The sequence below is a fragment of the Corvus kubaryi genome, unplaced genomic scaffold (genome assembly GCF_017639235.1).
Source record: "Corvus kubaryi isolate FWS band 111438036 unplaced genomic scaffold, C.kubaryi_AGA036_p1.0 37397, whole genome shotgun sequence".
Taxonomy (NCBI): domain Eukaryota; kingdom Metazoa; phylum Chordata; class Aves; order Passeriformes; family Corvidae; genus Corvus; species Corvus kubaryi.
Genome location: NW_024581136.1, coordinates 2,818 through 25,881, shown reverse-complemented (window position 1 = coordinate 25,881; position 23,064 = coordinate 2,818). Strand labels below are relative to the sequence as shown.

General features: G+C 43.0%; 1 protein-coding gene across 1 annotated transcript; it reads left to right on the top strand.

The window, feature by feature from the left end:
* Positions 1–7,608: 7,608 nt before the first annotated feature.
* AMER3 (APC membrane recruitment protein 3) lies at positions 7,609–21,897 on the top strand. The gene is made up of 3 exons (XM_042042413.1): positions 7,609–7,726; positions 14,524–17,574; positions 19,703–21,897. Exon 2 carries the CDS (start codon positions 14,545–14,547, stop codon positions 17,554–17,556), a length of 3,012 nt encoding a protein of 1,003 aa, XP_041898347.1. The 5' UTR covers positions 7,609–7,726; positions 14,524–14,544; the 3' UTR covers positions 17,557–17,574; positions 19,703–21,897.
* Positions 21,898–23,064: the final 1,167 nt, after the last annotated feature.

The window sequence follows — 23,064 nt, the reverse complement described above, 5'->3', positions numbered from 1 at the left end:
CGTCCACCACAGACCCCCTCCCCTTCGAGTGAGGGGATGCAGCAACACGTCTTGTACAGAACTTCATACTAAAGCAACAAATGAGGAAAGCAAGGTCTGTCATCCTCATGCCATTTCTGTCTAAACACACGTACCTACATGTGAACCCAGACGTCATTCTTGACTGGGCAGCTCATTTAATGAGCTGAGGAAGAAGTTAATTCATTTTGTGGTGGGATTCTGTCCACTTTGGGATACCACACTGTCAGTTCTAAAAGAACCAGGCTCTTTGAGATATTGCCAAGCTCCAAATAACTTCACAGCTATAACTGTGCAGTCAGCAGCACTCCCCACTTCACTCTCATACACCTCCCACTCAAATTCTGCAAACTCATCAGTCACCTGCTGCTTTTTTTTTCCCACAGCAAAATCCCAACATATCAAGGGCCTTGAAGCACCTTAAAGTGTCTGATTTTCAAGAAAAGTTAGACTGCTTGTTTCAAACCAGTTACATAGACACTTTTTTTGAAAGGTGCAGGTTCTGGAAGTGGATTTTAGGGCAAGAAATTTCCATCTCCAAGACCAGGCTGAATGGGGCTTTGAGCAATCTGGTCCAGTGAAAGATGTCCCTGACCATGGCAGGGGGGTTGGAATGAGATGATCTTTAAGGTACCTTCCAACCCAAACCATTCTATGTTTCTATAATCTCTGTATTACAGTTCAAGAATAATTTCTGAATCTCTTTCCCAAAATCAAAGTGTCCTATTTCGCAGGCTTACCACCCTCCTCAACACACAGCAACAAAGAACAGAGCATCCACCCCACACTAACACAGCCTCACTTGCATGGTCCCACTGCGCTCGGCTCCAGGCTGTCTGTCCTCCCAGCAACTGTTCCCATCTCCCAGCCCTGCACTGGCACTCAGCTACTGGCTCAAAATGGCTTCTGCACATTTGTTAGAGAAATGTGATACAGATTAATGTGCTTGAGTCCCGCCTAGGCCTATCAGCTGGCTCAGAAACATTAATAACCCCTCTGTGAAAAATCAAACTGCTGTGAGAGATTGTTTTGTTGGAGTGATGGCAGCAGCCAAAACCATGAAAGGATAAACCCAAAGAATAGTACTCAGCAAACCATCCCTCCCTAAATAGCCTGCCAGCTACAAGACACATGAAAGATCATATTTTAAAACTTGCTGGTAATTAGTGTAACTGCAAACCAAATTATGACCTTGGCATTGTCAATACTCATGATCCATTAATGGAGCATTTCGTCAGATGCTGAGTCCTTTCAGTTTCACTGCTTTATTTACTGTTACTGCAAAAATACATTAGTGGTCATATTTCACCACCAGAAGAGCCTTGCTTGTAATGCCATACTCTACCACAAACATCATTTGGTGATCTTGAGGAACATAGAGGTTTCACCTTCCAGCTATGATGGCAACTCAGGCAGCAGCAGGCAGGAAGCTTCTGGAGTCGGCCACCACCACCCAGGATGTGGAAGGCAGGACAACAAGAGCAACCAACACTGCCAAGATTATCTCTAGGTCTGCTAGCCAACTGCATTTAAAACTGTGTGTTTTATTCTCTTCTAAGATTTACAGCTTGCCACTTCAAAATGAAATCTGGCCGTAACATTGCCCCTAACAACATAAATCAAACACACAGATTTATTTCAAAAATGTATGTTCCACCAAATAAGTCAAGCAGAAGCGTTGCTAACCGCATTGTTACCACCTGCACTGCTGGCAATTTCAAAGGCTTCATCTCTCATCCATCTTCCAAATGTTCTTTTGTTTGTCTGCATTTAAATACTGACTGGAAGACCAGTGGGATTTTACACACAGCACAGGGCTACATGTCACAGTTCACAAACTGGCTGTAGTGCTTGTTTTCCTCAAGGACCAACCACTTACACTCAGCCAAGAGGTTTCTTTCCTCAGAACAGGACTTGTGATTTGGTTCCTGGCCTCCACACGAGCCATGAGGACTCCTTTACAAGATCCTGTGACAGGTGTGTCTTCTGCAGTGTGAGCAAGCCAGCTTCTGTACAACGCACGGTTGTTTATTTCAGTGGGATATGAAATACAAGCATAGAAGCAGTGGAAGGGAGCAGTGAAAGAGAACAGTGAAAGGGAGCAGCAGCCTGTCCTGCTCACAACTCGATGTGCCACTGTCCCTCCATTTAGATCTGAGCCTGCTGTGTTATTGCATTCATCCTCACTCACTTCTTTCTTGTTTAAGCTGTTTTGCTTTTAGGCCTCCTTTGATCCCAACTTTATTGTTTGAAAGGCTGTCCCATGAGAGCCACTGAAAAAATTTCTGCCTCACTGATGGACTGTATGTATTATTTGAAGCTGTGTATCTATGGCTACTTACACCTATATATCTCTTTTTTCGGCTTCCTGACTGAGTCTTTAACAAAGTCTTCAGAGCATTCGATGTATTCAGGCAGAGAGCAATATAAAATTAAGCAGGGAAACCAAGTCACACAAAACAGTAACAAAATATTTCCTATAACCTTCCCTCAAGGCATCACTACAGCATCTTCCCCAGCAGAAGCTGAGAAAATTTTGCTTATAGGTTGCTCTGGGATGGCTGTGGAATAGCACATTTTGCCATCCCCATGCTTTGTGCTGAATAATTATTTTGCCTTTCAGACAGCAGTGCCTGCTAATGAAGTTCAATAAACTGGAGGTATTCTTGCCTCATCTGGACAGATGTCTATGACACACAGGCATATCTGGAAGGAAAAAGCTTCTGAAAATATGCCTTGTATTTAAACATTTCTGTAGTCATGTCCCTGAGGTTTCTTGTCCCTCCCAGGTGTTGTCTCTGGTCTCTAGAGCCCTGGAGTTTTTCGTGATTTGGTAAAACAGTTCTTTTGACATAGTTCTTCGTAGCATATAATGCAGCTAATTTTTCCACATTGATTTTAATAGACAAATATTTATTACTCAAGAGCTTTTTGTTTAAAGCAGAAAGCTTAAGGGCAGTCACTACTCCAACAGAAGCAGCTGGAGAAACATCTTCAATACTTTCTTTTCTTCCTCAAAAGCCCTTTAAATTCTTTGGGGCAACAAGCAGTTCACAATCAGTCATCCACAGTCCCCAGGATAGCAATAATGAGACTGTGATCAGTCCCATTCCAAAGGCACTTGGCATTCCTTCCTGCCCCTGATGGCATCATTGGTGCAGCTGGGAGGCCTGGCTGGCAGGCAGGACAGCCAAGCTTTTTAATACCCTACCTGCTGCACCTCATCATGCCTTTGACTGCAAATAGGGCAACATCAGTTCCTCACAGGGAAGACAAGCAGGAGACGTTGAGGCAGAGCATCCTTGCAGAAATCTGTGGATGCAAATCTCTTTATTTCTTTTGCTAAGTACTGATGTTATTAACAGCAATTCACGATTCTAAAATTTGCAGCATACACTAGCTCACCAAGCAACTGAGAAGAGAGTAACAATTAACTTAATGAAAGCCCTGGGAAGGAGTCAGATAAGTAGCAAGGATTGCTCCCTTCCACCTAGGGCAGTCTCCTGCTAGCAATCCGGACAGAAAAAGCTCCATATCCCATTACCAATTCTCTTCAACATGCAAGCCCAAGAAATACTGATAAGAATCCATGAATAATTAAGTTTAATCTGATGTTAGCAGAAACTGGATTGGGGATGTTAGGCTCTTCATTAGTTCACTGGCAGGAAATAGCCTGGATCAAATTCATTCTGTAAGCAATTCCTTGGAAACAAATAGAGCTAGCTCAGCAAACACTTTTGTTCTGAGTCTCAGGGTTAAAGAATCTGCTACATTATTCCATGGCACAAAATTAAAAAATAGCATAGACTGCTTTTTGTGAATTGCTTATGCTAATAGTTGTCTTTAATCACTGGATGCAAACATTTCCTACCCACCATGAGGAGACTCAGGCTTCCATGTCTGGGAGGCTGGGCCTGCTTCATCTAAAAACTCCCTCTTTGTTTTTCCACACTGCCCCTCATGAAGGTTTTCCTCCACCTTTCCCCAACCGTCCTCATACCAAGGATCTCTGCCACCCTACTCTTCCCTTGCCAGGGACTGTACATTCCTTAGTCCCTCTTCCTTCAAGGGCCCTCCTCCTACTCACCATGCCAAGGGCTGTGTGCATCTGCTGAACAGATGGCAGCTGTGCCATGTGCCCCTCATTTACAGGTTTTTGATTTCCCTTCCCTTTTATGCCCATCGATGCCCCAAACAATTCTTGGATGGGCTGAATTATTCAGAATTAATCAGAGAGGATGATTAGGTTCTCCAATGGCCAACATTTTGAGCCAAGTTGATCAACAGCCATGGTGAAATAGCCTGAAATGAAGTGATAGCAAAAAAGGATAGTTGAGGGAACTGCAAGTTGAGGATTATTTAGGAAGTAAAAAAAGCTCTACTGTAATGCATGAGGGGCTACCATGGATCAGCTGCTATTCAACACACTGTGCATTTAGCAGTGTGTGCAATGGCACTGTGATTTAAGTCAATGCAGGTTATGGCCATGGACGGCTGATGGATTTAAGCTACTTCCCATGAGGGAGGGAAATAAAAGGCTCTAAAGCTGGAAATTTCTGTCCATATGGGCATCCCAAAGTCAACATCCTAAAACCTGGAATTCTCTCATCATGGAAGATGCTTTACCTGAATCACCAAGAACAATTTTGGGTATCTCATCCAGGTCTAGAGTGATCCCCTCTAACTTCTCCAGCAAAGGGACAAAAGGTCCCATTTGTTAGAAATGAGGACACTACATGAGAGCTTTCCCAGTTCCTGAGGAGCAGCAACAGACTGTTCTAGAGACTGCATGTATGGAAACTACCTGAAATGATGTTGGAGGTAAGAGCTCCTCCCTGTCCAGATTATTTTCTCCAATTCCTTGTTTATTGAACTTGATTTGAACATGAAGTAGGCTTTAAATGTAATTCTAAGTGCTCTCTGTTCCCTACATCCTTCACATGGCATATTTGGGTATATCTTTTCTGATGTACCTTTACCTTTAATGCCTAAACTTCAGAGTTCAGAAACTCAGCTCAGAAATTGTATGTGTGAATAACTTTCAAATAGAAAATCTAAGCTCCTAGTTTTGCTCAGACAGTACCAACACCAGTCTGGAATCAGCACCAGAATCACAGAATCATTAAGGGTGGAAGTAGACCTGTAAGACTATCCAGACCCACCGCTAACCCAGAACCACCACGATGTTCATGGCTAAAGCGTATCCCCAGGCGCCACATCTGCGTGCTTTATGTACACTTCCAGTGATGGGGACTCCACCACTGCCCCGGGCAGCCTGCTCCAATGCTTGACAACCCTTTTGGTGAAGAAACTTTTCCGAATATCTAATCTGAACCCTTCCCTGGCACAACTTGAGGCCATTTCCTCCTGTCCTGTCCTGTTCCTTGTTACCTGGAGGCAGGGTCCAATCCCCACCTGGCTGCAGCCTCCTTCAGGGAGTCTTAGAGAGTGAGAAGCTCCCCCTGAGCCTCCTTTTCTCCAGCCTAAACACCCCCAGCTCCCTCAGTTGCTCCTCACTGGACTCGTGCTCCAGCCCCTTCCCCAGCTCCATTCCCCTCTCTGGACACACTCCAGCCTCTCATCATTTTTCTTGAAGTGAGAGGCCCAAAATTAGTACTTGAGGTGTGGTCTCACCATTGTCCAGCACAGGGGGATGGTCACTGCCCTGGTCCTGCTGGCCACACTATTGCTGATACAAGCCAGGATGCCATTGGCCTTCTTGGCCACCTGGGCACAGGTGACAGCTGTGACCTCTGATTGATTCTCATGTCTATCAGCACTTCTAACATGCCTCGGTGTTACTTTGAGCAAAGAAAGACTTCAGCATTTTATGGGCCTCCTCTTTCCAAAACAAAGGGGAGGCTCTCAAAAGCAACATCACTGCAGAGCAATGAGGTACTACCTGAAAATTTGGTGGCTTTGTATACCTCTCATGAAGAAAGGTTCCTCCTATACTAACACAGATATCTCATGCAGAATAAAACCCATCAAATCTATTTCTAATTAATGTATTTCTTCTCACGATTGTTCTTAATCTACTTGCCAGAACTACTGGGATTCACCCACAGCTTGTTCTTTCCTCCCACCAGTCTCTTGGTGAAGTCACACAAAGGATTTCTACTTGTTGCAGGTTGGATTTAACCCGTTTTTTTCCCCCCAAGGTGTAATTTTCCAGTCTCTACCATCAGGGGCACTTGAGTAGCTTACTGCCTGACACTCACAGCAGGAGCACTCTGTTCTGCCGGCTTTAAAGTTAACAGGCTGATTTTTCAGCTTTAGAAGCTTAGACGGCATAAAAGTTCAAGCTCCTTTCCTCCCCGTCTCCAAGATTCACCTAAAGCACACAGTGAAAAGGAAGATGAGAACAGGTAGCAGGTTAAGGCTTTTGTTCCCTTTCTGCTGTGATATGGGGACAGAAGAGATTAGCTCTCTGGCTGATGCACCTGCTCCAGTTGTGAGGGGATGCTCATTTTCAGTTCATGCAGAGCTGGAGATTTTCTAAATGCCTCCATGGATTGGACTTGTCTGAAGTTGCTCTGTCGCAGACATCCAAGAGCTGCCTGTTTGTTGCCTTAGAGCAGCTGAAGTAGCCCCTACATCAGGAGGGCATCTTCCCTGCAGATACACCAGTCTGCAACAACTGCTGTGTTATCCTGAGTGCAGCTCTAAAATGGAGCTCACATGAGAGCTACTGAAGTGGATTAAGCCACTGCTTCATGGCATACACTCTGGCTTTTAAGAGGCTCCTATCATGCCCTCAGCAGAGGTGTTTCAACAAGCAGGAAGAAGGCAGGGGGCTTGAGAGGCTGATGTAAAGGACTTAGATAGGAATTAATGGGACAATCAAGGTACGATCAGGTTGGGAGCCCTTCAGGAGAGAGGGCTGGGGGAAGATGCCAGCTTCACACTTTTGTGAAATTAGAGCCCTAGTGTTTGTGATGGTAATAAACTCACCTATATAACAAAGAATGATGTTGTAACATCAGATGTTGCCTTCTCTGCACACTGAAGCAGAAATTAGACTGACTGTAAGGAGAATTTGGTAAATGATTGTTGAAGGCGGTATGAGGCTAGCACCAGGCACTCCAGCCTTGGGCAGCTGAAATAGTGACTCTTTCCCCTCACACCACTTTGCTCCCACATGAAATCTCTTCCGACTCCAGTAACACAAGCTCTACAAAGGGTGGCACAATCCAATAGCCTGCATACACTGCCAGTGAAGCATCACACTAACCTAAAACACATTCAGATCACTTTTCCTGAATCCTAGTCTGAAACAAAACAACATGTGAGAAGTGAAATTAATTTGGATGTATTCCTCCCTATTTAATAAGCAGTCATATAGAGAGAAACCAAAATGCTGGATCAGAAACTCCCGAGCTTACGTCCTGGGCTTTTTATTCCTGAAGCAAAGAAGGCATTTCCATGGCATCAAGCAGATGGCTGAAATAAGCATCTTTCCTATATCAAGCTCCATGTGGAAGCTTAGGATCTATGTAAGGTATGAAAAAGCTACAAGCTGAAGGAATGAGGGGGTGGGGATGAAGGAAGAAGGAGGAGGAAAAGACAGGGGGGTGGAGAGTAACACTGGAGAGCAGCAGTGGTCCAGCCCCTCAGAATCTGAAAGCATCACCGGAGCCTCCGGATAAAGACCAGCTTCAGGAGCAAGGCTAGGAGACAGAGGATTTCTGCTCAGTAATAAAACATGGTGAGTAGGATTTTTGTGATCTGCCTCGCTTGTTCTGATGCAATGGCATTTCTTTTGCTCTGACACGGCAACTCTGAGTGACTATTATTTTGGGATGACTGTTTCTTTCTGAAGCATTGCTTTTTACCTCTTTCTCCATACATCTGACAAGCCTGTGCCTGTATTTATAAAAATGCACATCCTATCTCCTTTTAAAGCAATAAATTACTGAGGACAGCCAAAGCTGTCAGTATTAACACTTTGCTGTCTGGTACCAACAGGCTGCTGGTCAGGGCAAAAAAAAAAAGCCCTGTTTCCTTCTCAGGTATGCAGTGGAAATTTCTGCTCTGCTGCCTTCTCTTAGCAATACAGCGATGATTCGGAAGCTTCCTGCGCAGGAATTAAAGCTGCCCTTTTACATGATGTAATTGGAATATTTCAAGCAGTTATGTTTCTTTCAGCCTCAGGTATAGAAGAAAACTGAGTGAGGGGTGCAGAGGTTTTGTCAGAGAAGGAGCCTCCTTTTGTCATGGCCTCAGCCTCCCTCTGCCCTGCCACACACCCCATGCGTGGCTGGGGGAAGCTGTGGGTGCCCTGGATGGGGCCGGGGGAAGCACTGGGTGCTGCTGTGTCCCCAGGGATCCTTCCTGTCAGCATGCAGCAGGACAGTGTGCTGGGAGTAGAAACGTGGCTAATTTTACTACGAAAAATCCTGAGCTCCACGAAACAGTTGTCAGGGCTTAAAGGAAGGTTCAGACTTCCCTATAGCACATTGCTAATAAGATTAAGCATTTAACTACACATCTTTCTAGTATTCTGCTGCGGAGTCTAAGATTTTACTTTGTGTGCTCAATGGAATGAGGGTTGAATTAAAAACAAATCAATGTGCTTTTCACTGGTTCTTCATGAGAAAGCCATTGCCTGACCTAAATGTATATGCAAATAATTAGGCATCCTGGGTTACCCAAGAGAGCCAAATGATTAAGGGGAATGATACAATACAGCCACTAACAATGATGAGAGGAGTACTCCTAAGGAGAGGCGTGATCTCAATGCAGGTTTGTGTGTCACACAGGCGTCTTTAAAAATAAACATTCTGCTGTTTCCTGAATCATGACTGTCCCTGATTACATCCTCCATCCTTTCCAACCTGTTCTTTTCTGCTTCCTAATGGAGATGAGATAGTAGCAGGGTAATCAGTTTAAGGGAGAAGATGAGCCCTGCTTTAAAATCCTCTTTGGTTTTTACCAGAAGAACTGTTATGTTTATTTGCTTACTAGAAACACTGTTACAATAACTGCAGTGAGAACATCACTATTCTCTGGCAAGGAAGCCGTATTCTGCTTTGCAATTAAAAATCAAATTAACAGAATGGAATATACGTTCATGATTATTACTAAGTATTTCCATTATTAACTTCCATCTTCTGAAATAGAGAGTTAATGTTTTTGCCTGTAAATAAACAGTGTTATTCCAAAACTACCTCCCTCACACACTTTACTGGGAGCACCAGCTGTTCCTTATGTGCTGCTAATTGATTAGATACTAAACACTAAAAATTAGTGTTGTTCACTGACTTTAAAAGTAGCTATGGCTTTCACCACCTCATGCTTGCTTGTTTTTGCATTTTAGGACTTCCAACTGGTGGCCAGTAAAAATCCTCCTGAGGTTAAGAAATGGGAGAGCCTCCCAGAGTGCTCTGTTCTTTTCCCCTTTCCCATTACACAATTTATCAAGAAATATCTTTAAAAAATTTTCATCCTAAAATGCATGGATTTGAAGCATAATGCATGTCCATATACCCAAACCAGAGAGATGCTTTCGGGAAATTTATTATGCTACAATTTCTGATGGAAAAGCAGGGTAACATTTTCAAAGGTACCTCTGATACTCAGCATCTTAAGTCTGATTGATATGAAGCCACTTGTGGAGAAGGGATTTTGGACTCACTCCAAACTTGTATTCAAAAACATAAAAGCAGTACAAAGTGAGGTTTTCCCTTCTTTTTGAATTACAAGGCCTAAAAGACTATTCAGGGTTTATCAAATTCTTCATTTAATAAAGGGAAAATGCTTGGAGGGAGGTGAAATTCAGATGCCAAGTGACATGCAGAACTCTGCTTAACAAGAGACAGCAAGGCACCACCTCCACAACCTGCCAGTTGTAAGCGTGATCTAAATGTAAAGAAATCTAAATGTAAAGAAAGAAAAGTCCTATCTCCCCTTCAAAACCACTATATTCTGAATTTTATGTATTTCTATCTCCAAGAGAGATAATTATACATAAATTACACATCAAATGAGCAAGTAAGAGAGGTCCAAGATGGATAGCTGAAAAGATTTTTAAGTAAATGAACCTCAATTATATTTTTTCCTACTTGAGCAAAGTTATTTTTGAACCAAACTTGCTGAAGCTGGAGACTTTATCTAAATTTCCTCTTTGTAATAGTATTACTTCTACCCATGCAACCTCACTGAAACAGATACTTCTACTTTCCCAGCAGGATGATATTCCTAGAATTACATGCAAGAGGACTGATATTTTACCTTTTCTTTGAAGATAACCTAAACAAACCTTTCTACTCTGTTATCAGCTAGCAAGATACAACTTTCACCCAGCCCAAAACACAAAGCAAGGCTCTCTCACATTCCACCACGGAGGGAAACTTGTAGATGGCTGGCAGAAAGTGTTGAGGGCCATGGGCAGAGGCAAATGTGACCCTTCTCTTTGACTCACATGACAGAAGCAATATCTGGACAGTTTGAATCCTGTCTCCACCCACTTTCCTAATGAATATCTAGCTCCACTGCACCCCTCTTTGGCCCTTGTATGTTGGCCTGGACTTAGGAAGGATTTAGGCTTTCTGAATATGGCTCTTATTAACGAGAACAGTTACCTAACTTAGACTTGTTCAGGTCCTCATAACCCAGAACCAGAAGCAATTGCTTTGACTGTCCTAAAATCAAGTCTCCTCAGCCCACAGGAGTGTATTCATCTTTCCATTCTAAAACTTTAATTTACTTTTAGATGAATCACAAACACAGTAAAACCTTCTGGTTTTACGAGAAGGCTGTCACACACCCTGCACAGATGGTATATGTTTGAGCATGAAGTATCTCTGCATTTTATGAGCAGTATTATCCAAATTTAAAAGAAAACCTTATTTCCATTATAGTATAAGCCTCAAATCTGGTTCTAATTGCCTGCCTAGACACCTGTGAAATCCTAAAAGTGAGCAGCTGGTCTGATCAAGCCAGATAAAAAGTACTGTTTACTGTAGATGGGAAGCCTCAGTGCTGCTGCTGCACCAAATCTTATTGTAAAAGAAAACTAAACATAGCCCAGTGTAAGATTCAAGGATGTCCTTTATTTAAAATCATTCCATAAGCAATTTTGCAGATAGTAAAAACCCATTAATTTGTTATTAATGAAGAAAACATTGAGACTCTCAGTACACTGACTGCTGGTTTCCACAGGTTTCTGTTCTTTACAGTGATTTTTAGTTGCAAATTGTATTTCCTTTGCAAAGGTGGAAATCAGGCCCTAGTATATCTTTTATCCCTGTCGAAGAGGCAATATACTGCAAGTCCAAGAGAAAAATAATTGAAAAGGAACAGAGATGGGCACTAGTGTAGCCGAGTGCATGGGTCAATAAATCCCAGAAAAATGTACTATGTTTTAAATGTCTATAATAATATTTCATAGAATTTTGATTAGCTTTACACAACCACTGGAGGGTAACTTTCCCTTACAGCACTTTAATCTGTTTCTAACTTCACTGGTACAGCTTCTGGGGTTAGAGATAGAACTTGTGTCCCTGCAGAGACCAAAAAAAAAGGTATCATGGTATAATCCATTATAACCAGAAGGGCTAAAAGTATTAATAGATATAGAAAGAGAGAATCATCACATAAATATTTCTGGTCTGTTTTTGGAAAGAAGTTCATTGGTAGTTTATGTCACATGAGTATGAGGAGAAACCCAGAGTATGGGAAGTTACAAAACAGCAACTAAGATGAATGTTTTAAAAAATCTGCAGACTCTGGTAGTCTGCCCTGAAGAGCCCTCAAAGAAGTTGACTGAGGAGGTCCTGTCTTTCTTGTTGTTCATTTTAAATAACAATTTTAATGGGGAAGTTTTACAAAGATGTGACAGTCTTAGAATAAGCAGGATGACACAATGAACTAGATACGAGGTCTGGCATGAATCCTGAGGGAGTATTAGAGAAAGAATATATGGGAATAAATAGAGACATTAAATAATTAGAATATATACTTGGTGATTCTATCTATCTATCTACCTATCTATCTACTAGATATTAAAAAACCCAACAAACCAAACCACAAAACCCCCACAAAACCAAAACAACAGCTAACACTTTTTTCCTCATCAGAAGAAATGGAAAAGGTAGCACAGGCTACCATAAGTGTATCTTACATTATTATACTACAGATATTCTCAGTAAAAATGTTACTTGGGCCATTTTGGCTTTCATGTTAAAACTGTTCATCTAATCTATAAAAAAAAAAAAAGATGGAAGAACAAGCCTTGAAATTTCTATACCCAGTTATCAAACTGGTCATCCATTGTGTTTCTTATCAAGGAAATACAATTCAGATCAAACATTACTTTATTCCAAAGATTAACTTATATCATTCTAAATTCTTAGCTTTAATACATTTCATACTTGACAGTAAATAAATCCATCCCTGAAAGCCTTTTTAATGCATCTGCAGAAAAGTTCCCAAGTATGCAATATCCTACAAAAGTGACCTTTGCTTAATACTCAGAATGGGCAGAAACAGCTGCAGGACTTCAAAGAGTCCTACATAACATTGTTGTAAGGCTGGCACTTGCCAATGTCACAGACCTCTAAGGAGCTTCTCGGCAGCATCAGGAGCTTCCCACAGGGACATGGTACCTACTTCTGCACTTGCAAAGGACTGAGATGTCAGACACTTTATTTCTGGGATATTAATAACTGGTCTTGCATCAGCTGTTTCTGATTGTTTTCTCCACCCTGCTGGAGTTCTGCACACTGAATTGCTTGTTGATCACACCTTGCTTTTCAGAAGAGGAGTGTAATCGTGTCCCAGTGACCTATTTCTAAATATGCAAAACAATTTTCCCGCAGCATCAGTGAACTCCAGATACCTGTCAGTGTAGTAAAATGTTTCCTGGCTTTCATTAAGGGTGTTCTGTAACATTCACATGTAGTGCCAAGTGCAAATAAATGTGCCAACATCTCAATCACACTGATAGACGCCCATCTATCACTACCCACCACGTTTTCCACCGCATGTCAAATATTCACACTTTGCCCTTACGTTCTCTACCTTTTGTCACTGACCTACATTTAGCTGTAAATATTGCTAATCACCTGCTAGTTTGCAGCTTCTGTAAGAAAGGGGCTGTCACTGATCTGCCTGCTGGAGAAATGCTCCCAAATACACAGTCCCGCATCTTGTGAGTTGCTGGTCAGAGTGTGGCTGTTCCAGCAAGGCCTGGCAACTGGAAAGCTTCTGGAGGCTACAGACAGCTGTTATAGTTCAAAATAGACTGAAGACTGCTTTAAGTTCTCTATTAGGAGTACAAAGGCTTGGCTTGGTGCTGAATTTAAAATCTCCTGTTCAGTGTCTCCAATTGTTTATTTATGTCTAACCAATTCAAAACAAGATAAATCATTAAATGAGGTTTCATTAAGGAGAGATTCAAGCATGCTCTTTCAAGAACAGGACTCTGAGTTATTGTGCTGCTTCCCACCAAGTAAAAATCTGGTTGCTCTGACAGCTTTTAGGTAGTGCTTACTTCGTCCCTGACCTACCTTTATGTAACTCCATTGACTTACTCAATATTCAAGTTGATGTATGACAGGAAAGGGTCAAATGTTTCTACAAAAGAACTGCCGGAAAACTGAAAGTGACATGGCTAAAATAATTAATGACTAATTAAATTAATGAAAACATAAAACAGGTTCAATATTAAACTATATAGGCAGAGCCTGAAATGGGCATTGATACAGGTACTAGAGTATTTTTAGAAACAGCTAATCAATGCACAGTGCAGATTCACTGTGGCGATTCCTCTGCGTGCTACACGGGTCTTTGTAAATTGGAGATGACACTTTTGTCATGACTAACAATGATTTTCAATATGGCGTTTTTGATTTTTGACAATAAAAGTAGCTGTGTAGAAAATGATACATTATGCTCAGGGGGAAGCAAAATCCGTAATTCAGTTTCTGCATGCTTCCAGGGTGGTACCAAGGTTTATGGATTTTCTATTCACAGATAAGAATTATTTTAATATAAAGTGAGTGTCATGTGTCAAAAGTTTGATCTGTTTTCTCAGGAGATTTTCCAACTTGGGATCTTTGTTCTCCTCTAAGGTATAGATGTATGAACTGCTGCCTCCCTGATGCACACATTTGCATGTTGAAGTTTTTCAGGCATTGCTTTTTGTTGATGCCTCTTCTACCTTCAGAACAGAACCTTTACCTTGTTAAAAGCCATCCTGAAGTCATAATCCTCAGTGCAAATCTGCGTATTTCTAACAGACAAAATGTTCTCTGAGCCTCAGCTACCAACCCATAATGTGCACTGTTTTCTCCTTGTTGGATCTTCCAGCCAACACACCCTTAGTTTCACTCAATCTGTTCCTCATGCAGTACCATGACTCAATGATGGAAATGTCTGGTGACAGACAAGCTCAATTTTTTGGTGCTTAATATTCCTTCCTTTGTTCTCCAGTTGCTTTCAAAATTTACAAGTGCTACCCACCAACCTCACAATGGTTGTGTTCTGCTGTTTTCTTTACAGAAACAGATGTGAGGAAGCAGTATGGAGCTCAAGAGAGGAAAGACTTTCATAAAATCCAGTGTACAACATGAGAAAGTGCCACCGGTGCATACAGCTCCTACCAACAAAGATGAGATGGGCAAAGACAAAAAGGCAGTTCTGGAGGGAAACCAAAGTGTGGCTGAAGTCCAGCTGGCATGTTTGGCCACACACAAGAACTACAGATTTTCTACCAGAGCAGCAAGGAATGGAGCTGGTGATCACAACCTGGAAAAATCATCTGGATCCTCCTACAAGCTTGTAAGGAAGAGTAAAACCCATGACTGTGTTACTGAGGCAGACAAAACAGAGCACTGCAGCCCCAGCAGCAGGGCTTGCGAAGAAGGATTTTTTGGAAAGGGCAAGGGCCGACTTGTCAATAGCATCAGCTTTACAGGGATGTCCAGCTCCAGCAGTAAGAAGGAGTGTGTGGTCAGCCCCAGCCAGTCTGCATGCAGCAGTCAGATGATAGATTACAGGAACTTTGTGCCACAGATGCCTTTTGTACCAGCTGTCGCAAAAACCATTCCCAGGAAGAGGATTTCCCTCAAGAGATCTAAGAAAGGGCTCAGAGATATATTTCACATAAGAAAAAATAAACCAGACAGCCTCTCATTTCTGGTGGAGAAGGACAAGAACCTGTCCTCTCCAGGCTGCAGGAGTGAGTTGTCTGGACGTCTTGCAAAGTATCTTTTCAAAACTGGAGAAACTTGTGCAGCTGATTGCTTGTCACAGGACTGCTCAGACAGTGAACTGCAGTCTGACTCCTCCTATGACTACTGCAATGCCCTGTGTGAAGATGTTGCCTCTCTGAAGAGCTTTGACTCCCTCACTGGCTGTGGGGAAATCTTTGCTGATGAGACTTCTGCTCATCTGGAGCTGGAGAACAGCAAAGACCTTCTGCTGAGGCGAAGCAAGCACAAAGACAGCCCTGGCATGGGCTCCTTCCAAGGAGGGGTGGAGCAGCTGGCCTCTCCTGGCCAGAATGAGACAGTGGAATTTGCAAAGTTTTGGGACAACATCAACAAATCAGTAAGGCTACATCAGAGTGCTCTGTTTGAAAAGAAGTTACTGAAGACACCTAGTTCTGACTTAGAAAAGGATAGAAATCAGGCTGCTGTACCGGTCACAGACCCCCAGGACTCACCTGATAAAGAAGGTGACAATTCCAAAGACAGCTCCACAGAAACAGAAACACCGAAAAGTGAAAACCAGGAATCCACATCTACAAGTGATGAAGGCTACTATGATTCATTCTCTCCTGGACAAGATGATGAACTGAAGGAAGCTCAGACCCCTGGTGTCCCAGGTAGATTTCCAAGAGACAGTTACAGCGGAGATGCCCTTTATGAGCTCTTCTATGACCCAAATGAAGTCAAAGTAAACCCTATCCTTGATGATGACTTGTGTGCATCTGAAAGTGTTTCAGAGCAAGCCATTGAAATCCCTTTGTCCATTTACAGCTTTCATGTTGGAGCTGAGGAGAACATGGCTTCCCAACCAACTCTAGATATCATCAGCCAGGGTTTTTTCCACAGCACATGGAAAGGCAAAGAATGTTTGCTAAAGCTCTGTGATACTGAGCTTTCACTGACCATGGGGATAATAAACTGGCTACGAAAACACTCAGGACTCATTTCCTCCCCTGATTCTCTTCAGAGTCCTCAATCACAGCCAGAAAAGTCTAATGATTCATTGATCCTGCCCAGTCACAGTCCAGAGCAGAAAGGGAGCACAGAAGCTCAGCAGGAGACACCAGGCAAGGGTGAATCTAATATATTTAATGTATGTGTGCCTTTGGAGGAAAGCAAACACACAACCCAGGCCTCTTCAGTAAACTTTGCTGGAAGAGACCACAGCCTGGACTCCTGCCTGAACACATCTAATCTGGGTTTCCGAGGAAAAGAAGGGAGTCACCACAAGGACTTATCTACAGCACCTGGGACTGTGGAAACCACCAGATCATCAAGTTATGCATCACAATCACAGGCTAACAGAGACACTCTGCAGACATCTTCGACTGAGAGTGAGAAGCTAGCAATTTCATTGGGATGTGAGACATCTGGAGATAAAAACCCACTGCCAGAAAAGCTGAACAGAGAGAGTGGCTCCCAGAGGTCTGAAAATCCTTCATTAGATGATAATCACGAAGTAGAATCATGTTACTCCTACAAGACTGCTGCGACCTCACTCCGAGATCCTCTTGAGAGGGAAGACAGAAATAAACCAGTGTATCGCTCTCGCTCTATCTCCTGTGACAAACCACCACAGCCTCTAACCCTCAATCACTTCCAGAGCTACATGAGCCCCACACCAACAGAGAGCAGCACTAACATAGTGCAGCTCTTAGAGCACTGTGTAACACAGGTGGCATCATTAAAAATTAGCTATGAAAACAAGCACCTGGAAGACAAATACATCGGTAATGAAATGAACAGTATCATTCATAAGATGTCTCTGTACAAAAACAAGTTATTTTTGCAAAATGAATGCAACTGCGTTGCTCAAAATCCAGAATATCCCAGTATTCCTAGCACAAACCAATACAACTATGAGACAAGTTTCCAACCTAGCAGTCTGTATCATTTGAAGCAAAATGGGGAGCAAATTTGCTCTGAAGATCAGAAAAGTAGAGCAAAAATGACCGATGAGGTTACTCAAAGCAAGATAAATTTTGAATACTCCCAGCTGAATAATCAAGCACTCTCCTATTTAAAGGACTTTGGTCTCAGTTCAAGTGATTCTGGCCCTGAGACATCTCTTAGTAGACCAACATTTTTACCTCTCTTTAACTCCATCTGCCCAGACATAGCTGGTACCTTCTCAAAAGCCTCACACAGCACGGCTGTCTCTCTGTCTGACTCGCTGCAGCCTGAGGAGGCCAAGCAGTGCAGCCCAGGGCCCTGGAACTATGCAGAGACCCCCTGCCATGGCCTGGCTGGAGGGAGTGCTCTGTCCCCTCTCCTAGAGGCAGTGGCCCGGGATACAGCAGTGACAGCCAGGAACCACCAGTGACACACCTGCACGGAGAAGGTGAGTGCTCAGGGGAAGGGTAAAATTAAATGTGAAACAAATAACATCTGTTCCCGTCTCACAGAGGGACACTTAACAGCAGTGGAGTCTGAGGTATTCAGGGTCTGTCATTTATGCAGGGGGTCGCATGAGAAAGCCAGGATCTGCAGTGTGAAACCACAGTGCAGAAGTGCCCTGTCCCGCAGTTGCTGTCAAGCACAAGGGAAAAGCCACAGAACTGTGCTGCTGCTCCTAAGTGCACCCAAAGGATGGTCCTCCTTCTTCCAAGCCTGAGGTCTTTCTTCAGAAGGTGCAGTTGGTCTCTGTCCAAACTGTGCTGTGGCAGAGCAAGAGCTGAAGCCAAGGCATACTCCACATGCAAGGCTTGACAGGCTTCTCAGGAGAGGGATTACAGGGTCTGTGCTGCAACTCAAGCATTTGAAAATCCTTCAGCCACACTCACATAGTATAGGGAGATCCAGAATCTGCCCTGTGCTGCGGGTAAGAAACACCTTTGCTGCAAACCAGAAACAGCTGATGAAGCACACAGTGATTGTGCTGGCTCAGGTTTACCTGTCCTGTGAGGCTTTAGGCCAGAGTAGGTACTATCTGTACAGAGAGTTCTAACTCTGTGCCAGCTGAGAAATCCTCTGGCCCCCAGCTGCTGAGAGGAATTTGTTGTAGAAGTAGGAAACTTGGGTAAACTCTCTATCATGTGCCCTGCCAAAACTGACAGAGTGGCTGGGCTCTGCCCAGCCTGGGCCTCTGAGAAGGCCCCTTTGGAGGTGGTGGAAGACAAAGAGGAGGCTGCAGCATGGCCCAGGATAGAGAATTAAGGAACAGCTCACTATTGAAGAGAAGGATACAGGGAACACAACATTTCTCTGGCTCTTGCTGCTCACAGCAGTGTGACTGCTTTCTGGTCATCTCTAAAGGCTTCCTAAGCAGCACAAACTAAAAAGGACAGTGTTTCTCTCTGCATGAGGCAAGAACACCCTTACTTTTAAAAGTCTGGGTAGATTCAGCCACCTGCTTTTCTATTTACATCATTGTGAAAATGACCTTGCCCACAATGACAAGTCTCCCACTGCAGACAGGGATATTTTTCAGGGGTCTGCATGAGGTTAAGGGCCAGAGACTGTCAGTCTTCCATATCCTTAACCAACACATTGTTTAGTTATAATCTGCTCATCAGTAAATTAGGTCTTTCTCAACAGAAAAAAGTCATCTTGGTTTTTTCCCATTTGTGTTGTAAACAACACTGCATTTGTGGTGGTTCTTCTGATTAGCCAGTTACCTTTTTGTGTCACCAGAATTATTAGCAGAACTTGCTGTCCAAGGACACACCATAGTCCTTAGAACTACTCATCTCTTTTAGATATTTCTGAAATGATAGACTGAGTACAGATGGGGCAAGGTTTGTGCTTACAGCTAGCATATGTATGGAACCACGACTAGGCACAGCTTCTTGGGGTTAAAAGAACAGATCAATGTATACATTGGCCTGACATTTTTATTTTGCTGTGAATATTAATCCACAGGGTACTGCTAGGAATATCCCTGCCTTTGCAGGCTAGGAATGCAAAAGGATTCTAATTCTGAGTAGCTTTCTGATAGAAACAGAGAAGGGAGCCATGGCTGTGTGACTGTCAGGAGTGGTAACAGACTGTATCTTTACACTGAACAAGACGTAACACAAGTAGACATTACTGGGCTTGGGGCACGCTCTTTGCATTGTATCAAGTGGCAGCTGTTGTGTGCCACCACATGCCCACACTGATAATACCTGCCATGGCAGGAATGGGACCAGGTCACGCTTTCACCTGAGTCCCAGAGAAAAGACAATTCAAGTTTTTTTCCAATAGGGAACTGCTGATTTTTGATAAAGGTTTCTCAAACAGTAAAATGAATTAAATTTTAGAATATAGATGGGATTTATGTATTCATAAAGTGACTTTGAGGACTGGGCTCATTTTAAGGAATCATTTAACAGCAGGGTTGCTGTTTCTTATAATTTTTTGCAGAAAAAGAATTTAGACAATTTTTAAAATGTCATTTACCATGGTTAAAAGAACTGGCTGTGGGGACAAACACTGGCATGTGACTGAGTTTTCCTACTCAATATTTTCTTGCCTGCCCACATTAACAGATGGCCTACAGGTTTGCTGGAAATTTTAAATCTTTGTGAAGATGACTCAGGAGCTTTGCCTTAATCACGGGGGTGGTAGTGCAAGAGAGGCAATGTACAAACATGGTGTCACCTCCGACTCCATGGAGACAGACAGCACTGAGAAACACTCCTACGCTGGACATGATTGTGCAAACTGCAAGAGCTTATACACAAAGAATACTCTAAAATGCCACACTTGGGAGCTGTGAAACAAGTGACAGATCCAGAGGGGGCTCCTCCTTTGTCCCTCAGAGCAAACGCAGCCCCTGATCCTGCCATGGACTCCCAGGTCTGACCTGAAGGAGGTGGGAAGAAGGTCACCTTTCTTGCCATTGGTTGCAGGGCAGAGGAAAATCCCTTATCAAAAGTTATTAAAATCTCCAGGTTTTGTCAGCCCATCTCAACATATCCCAGGACCCATAGTAACAAACAAGCCCATCCTCTCTGCTCCAAGGAGTGTGCAGGGTTCCCCTGGGCCATGCCTGGTCGCTTGGGCTTTACTACCCTGGCAAACAGACACAGGACTGTGATGAAGAATGGTACAAGAAATGCCAGTCACAGCTCCTCTTCCATTTCTCCCTTCCCTGGCCTTTTAGAGAGAAATCTGCAAATGCCTTGTATCTGAGCTCACCAGGAATCTGAACCCTGACTGTAAAGGAACCCCAGGCATCCTCACATGGGAATATGGAAGGCTTATGTAGAAAGTGGGAATTACAGATAAAAAATTGCAATGAAAACCATAATTTTCATTCTTCAGTGTCTAAAGGTTAGGACTTAAGTGAACTCAGTCCAACCCTTGTGTACTGGGAGGATTCCTAGATCTGTACCTTCATGGATCATAGAAAACAAGCACAGAAGTTCGTGATTTTCAACCAGATGTTTTTCATCAGGAAACTTCATCTTTAGAAAGGAAGCACAGTCCTCAAGCAGTGCATTGGGAGGTCTTTTCCTGACTCTTAAAATATCTGGAACTGACCAGACAACACTGGATGTCACAGCAGTTGGACACATGCAGAACAAAACACTCTGCAAACAACATCATTTCAGACCACTGAGCCATTTCCACCACTTAATGGGTTTTGAACTGCATCTTCCATTAACTGGTAGATGTGGCAGAGCAACAAAACCTCTTGTGCCCCCAACAATATGTGCTCACTTCATTCAAATGCAGAACTGCCACATTATGCACCAGTTGAAGATTTTGGATGTGTTTCAGTGATAGCCCTTAAAGGAGTGCATTGCAATAAGCTTGCCCTCAGGTCAGAAAAAAGTACATAACTGTCAATCAAACAGGAATTGCTATAATAGATAGGGCAGCTGTAGATAAAAGAAGACAGCATTGCATATGTGATTGCTGTTATCAAGGAACTGAGATTCAGAAGCAGAAAAAATACAACCAAGGCACTGCGAAGTGACAGAGGAATGTGTATCTGATCATCACTAACTGAAGGGCTACTCAAGTCTAGGCAATTCCTGTAAAGCTTTTTATTCCCTCCTGGTTCAACTTCACTCCCTCTCTCTTAAATAAGGTTGTACTTCTCTCAGACAGGTAATTTCTCTATCTGATAGGTATAGAGAAGGCAGACTGCAATATTTGGATTTGATAAAAAGGAAAAGCAGAATAAACTCTCATCCGCACATAGGCAGTTTTCTGCTCAAGCAGGGTATTATTTCTCAAAATGGTCAGAGAGATACCTTAACAGATGGAAAAATAAAGGCAGAACCTCTGTGCACACAGCAGGGAAAGTGTGTGGTAGCTTCTGAAGTCTGGTGTAAGAAATCCTCCTCTTTCCATGCTCCCTTCATGGCACAGTAAAGGGATGGTCTCTCAAGCTGCACTGGATGGAACATAACAAGAATACAGCACAGAGACAGCCAGCACATTTTGTGCACTGGAAACGCCTCTGGCTCTGAAACATACACCTGTGTAAAGTCAGCTGCCCAGACCATGTTGCAGTGGATATTGAAATCTCATCTGACAGCCCACCGGCCATACACACACACACACACTCCTGTTACTCCTGTTCAGACAAATGCATCACAGAGTACAAATGTACTGTTTGTCACATGTGGTAGCAAAGAGCAGGGAGACAGAGGTGACAGGTCACTGCCTCTGCGAATACATTTGAATGTTAGTCACCATGTGCCCAGATACTTGGGCTAAATGATAAATTTAAACAATTTTCTCCTTCATTAAATGTTGTTGCTTCTGGACTTGGCTCTGTCTCACTGTACTGTCTTCATGGTACTTTGTCATCAGTGCTAATTCTACCCAAAATCAGAATTCTATCAGGAGGAAATGTTCTTTCCAGAGTACTTGCTAGAGGAGGGTTTTTCCACACAGTTATCAGCACAGATAATCTCTTATATGCCAGATGCACTATAATGTGTTTCATTTTAAAACTGAAGAAATTGATTTGCTGCTTTACCCGCTATTGCAGCAGGATGGTTTCCATGGATACAGCCTTATAGGGACTCTATTTTCCCCCTGTTGACAACAGTACAGAAAGCTAAATTCTCATCTTCACTGCACCAGCATAAATTTGAAGCTAGGGGAATGATTCCAGGATTTAACCCTGAGAGCAGAAGTTGGCTCCCAGTCTCCTTCAGCCCTGAATTTGAGGTTTCAAAGGGGATGGCAATGGAGGGAAAAAAGGAAAAGAACAGCAGCATGGTCTGAGGGAGAGGATATATGAAACCCACAGTGCCTCTGTATGAGAAATGGGGAGAAGTCAAGGCAGAATGCAAACACACTAACTCAGTAAGAGGTTTTGTGTCTTGCCTGAGATTTAAGTGCAAAAATACAAGTCAGATTTGGGCTACAGAAGGTTGGCTACAAAATTATCTGCATGGAATTGGGCCCTTTTTGTTCAAATGAATCAGTTGTTACCATTCTGAAGAAAACGTGCTTCAGGTCAGGAAGGCATAAGAGTGGGAAGAAGGGGGAAGTGAGAGCCTTGTATCCAAAGCAGGCTTCTTCTTTCATCTAGGAGAGAATCCGGCCCCCTCTGGAATACAGAGAAACTGAATGCAAAGGAGATCCTCACCCTGAGAATGGGCTGTAAGAGTCTGACGGCATTTATACTCACAAGTCAGCAAGTAAAAAAAGAGTAGGATGAAGAGCCTGGTGACTTCAGCTTTTTGGATCTCAAATGTAAAATATTTCGTTCTATTTCCTCCATCAGAAAATGCAGAGGGGCAGAAAGAGAGGCCTCCAGACAACTCTCTATTTTACTCTGCCAAGGGGCTGCAGTAGGTGTTTGGAAAAGGAGTGTCAGAAACAGGGCAAATGGAGAATTTTGAAACCTGAAATAATCAATCTCCTATCTTCTGGCAATCAG

What these genes read in the sequence shown, in the direction of transcription:
- AMER3 (XM_042042413.1), top strand. Translation starts at nt 14,545, where the DNA reads ATGGAGCTCAAGAGAGGAAAGACTTTCATAAAATCCAGTGTACAACAT.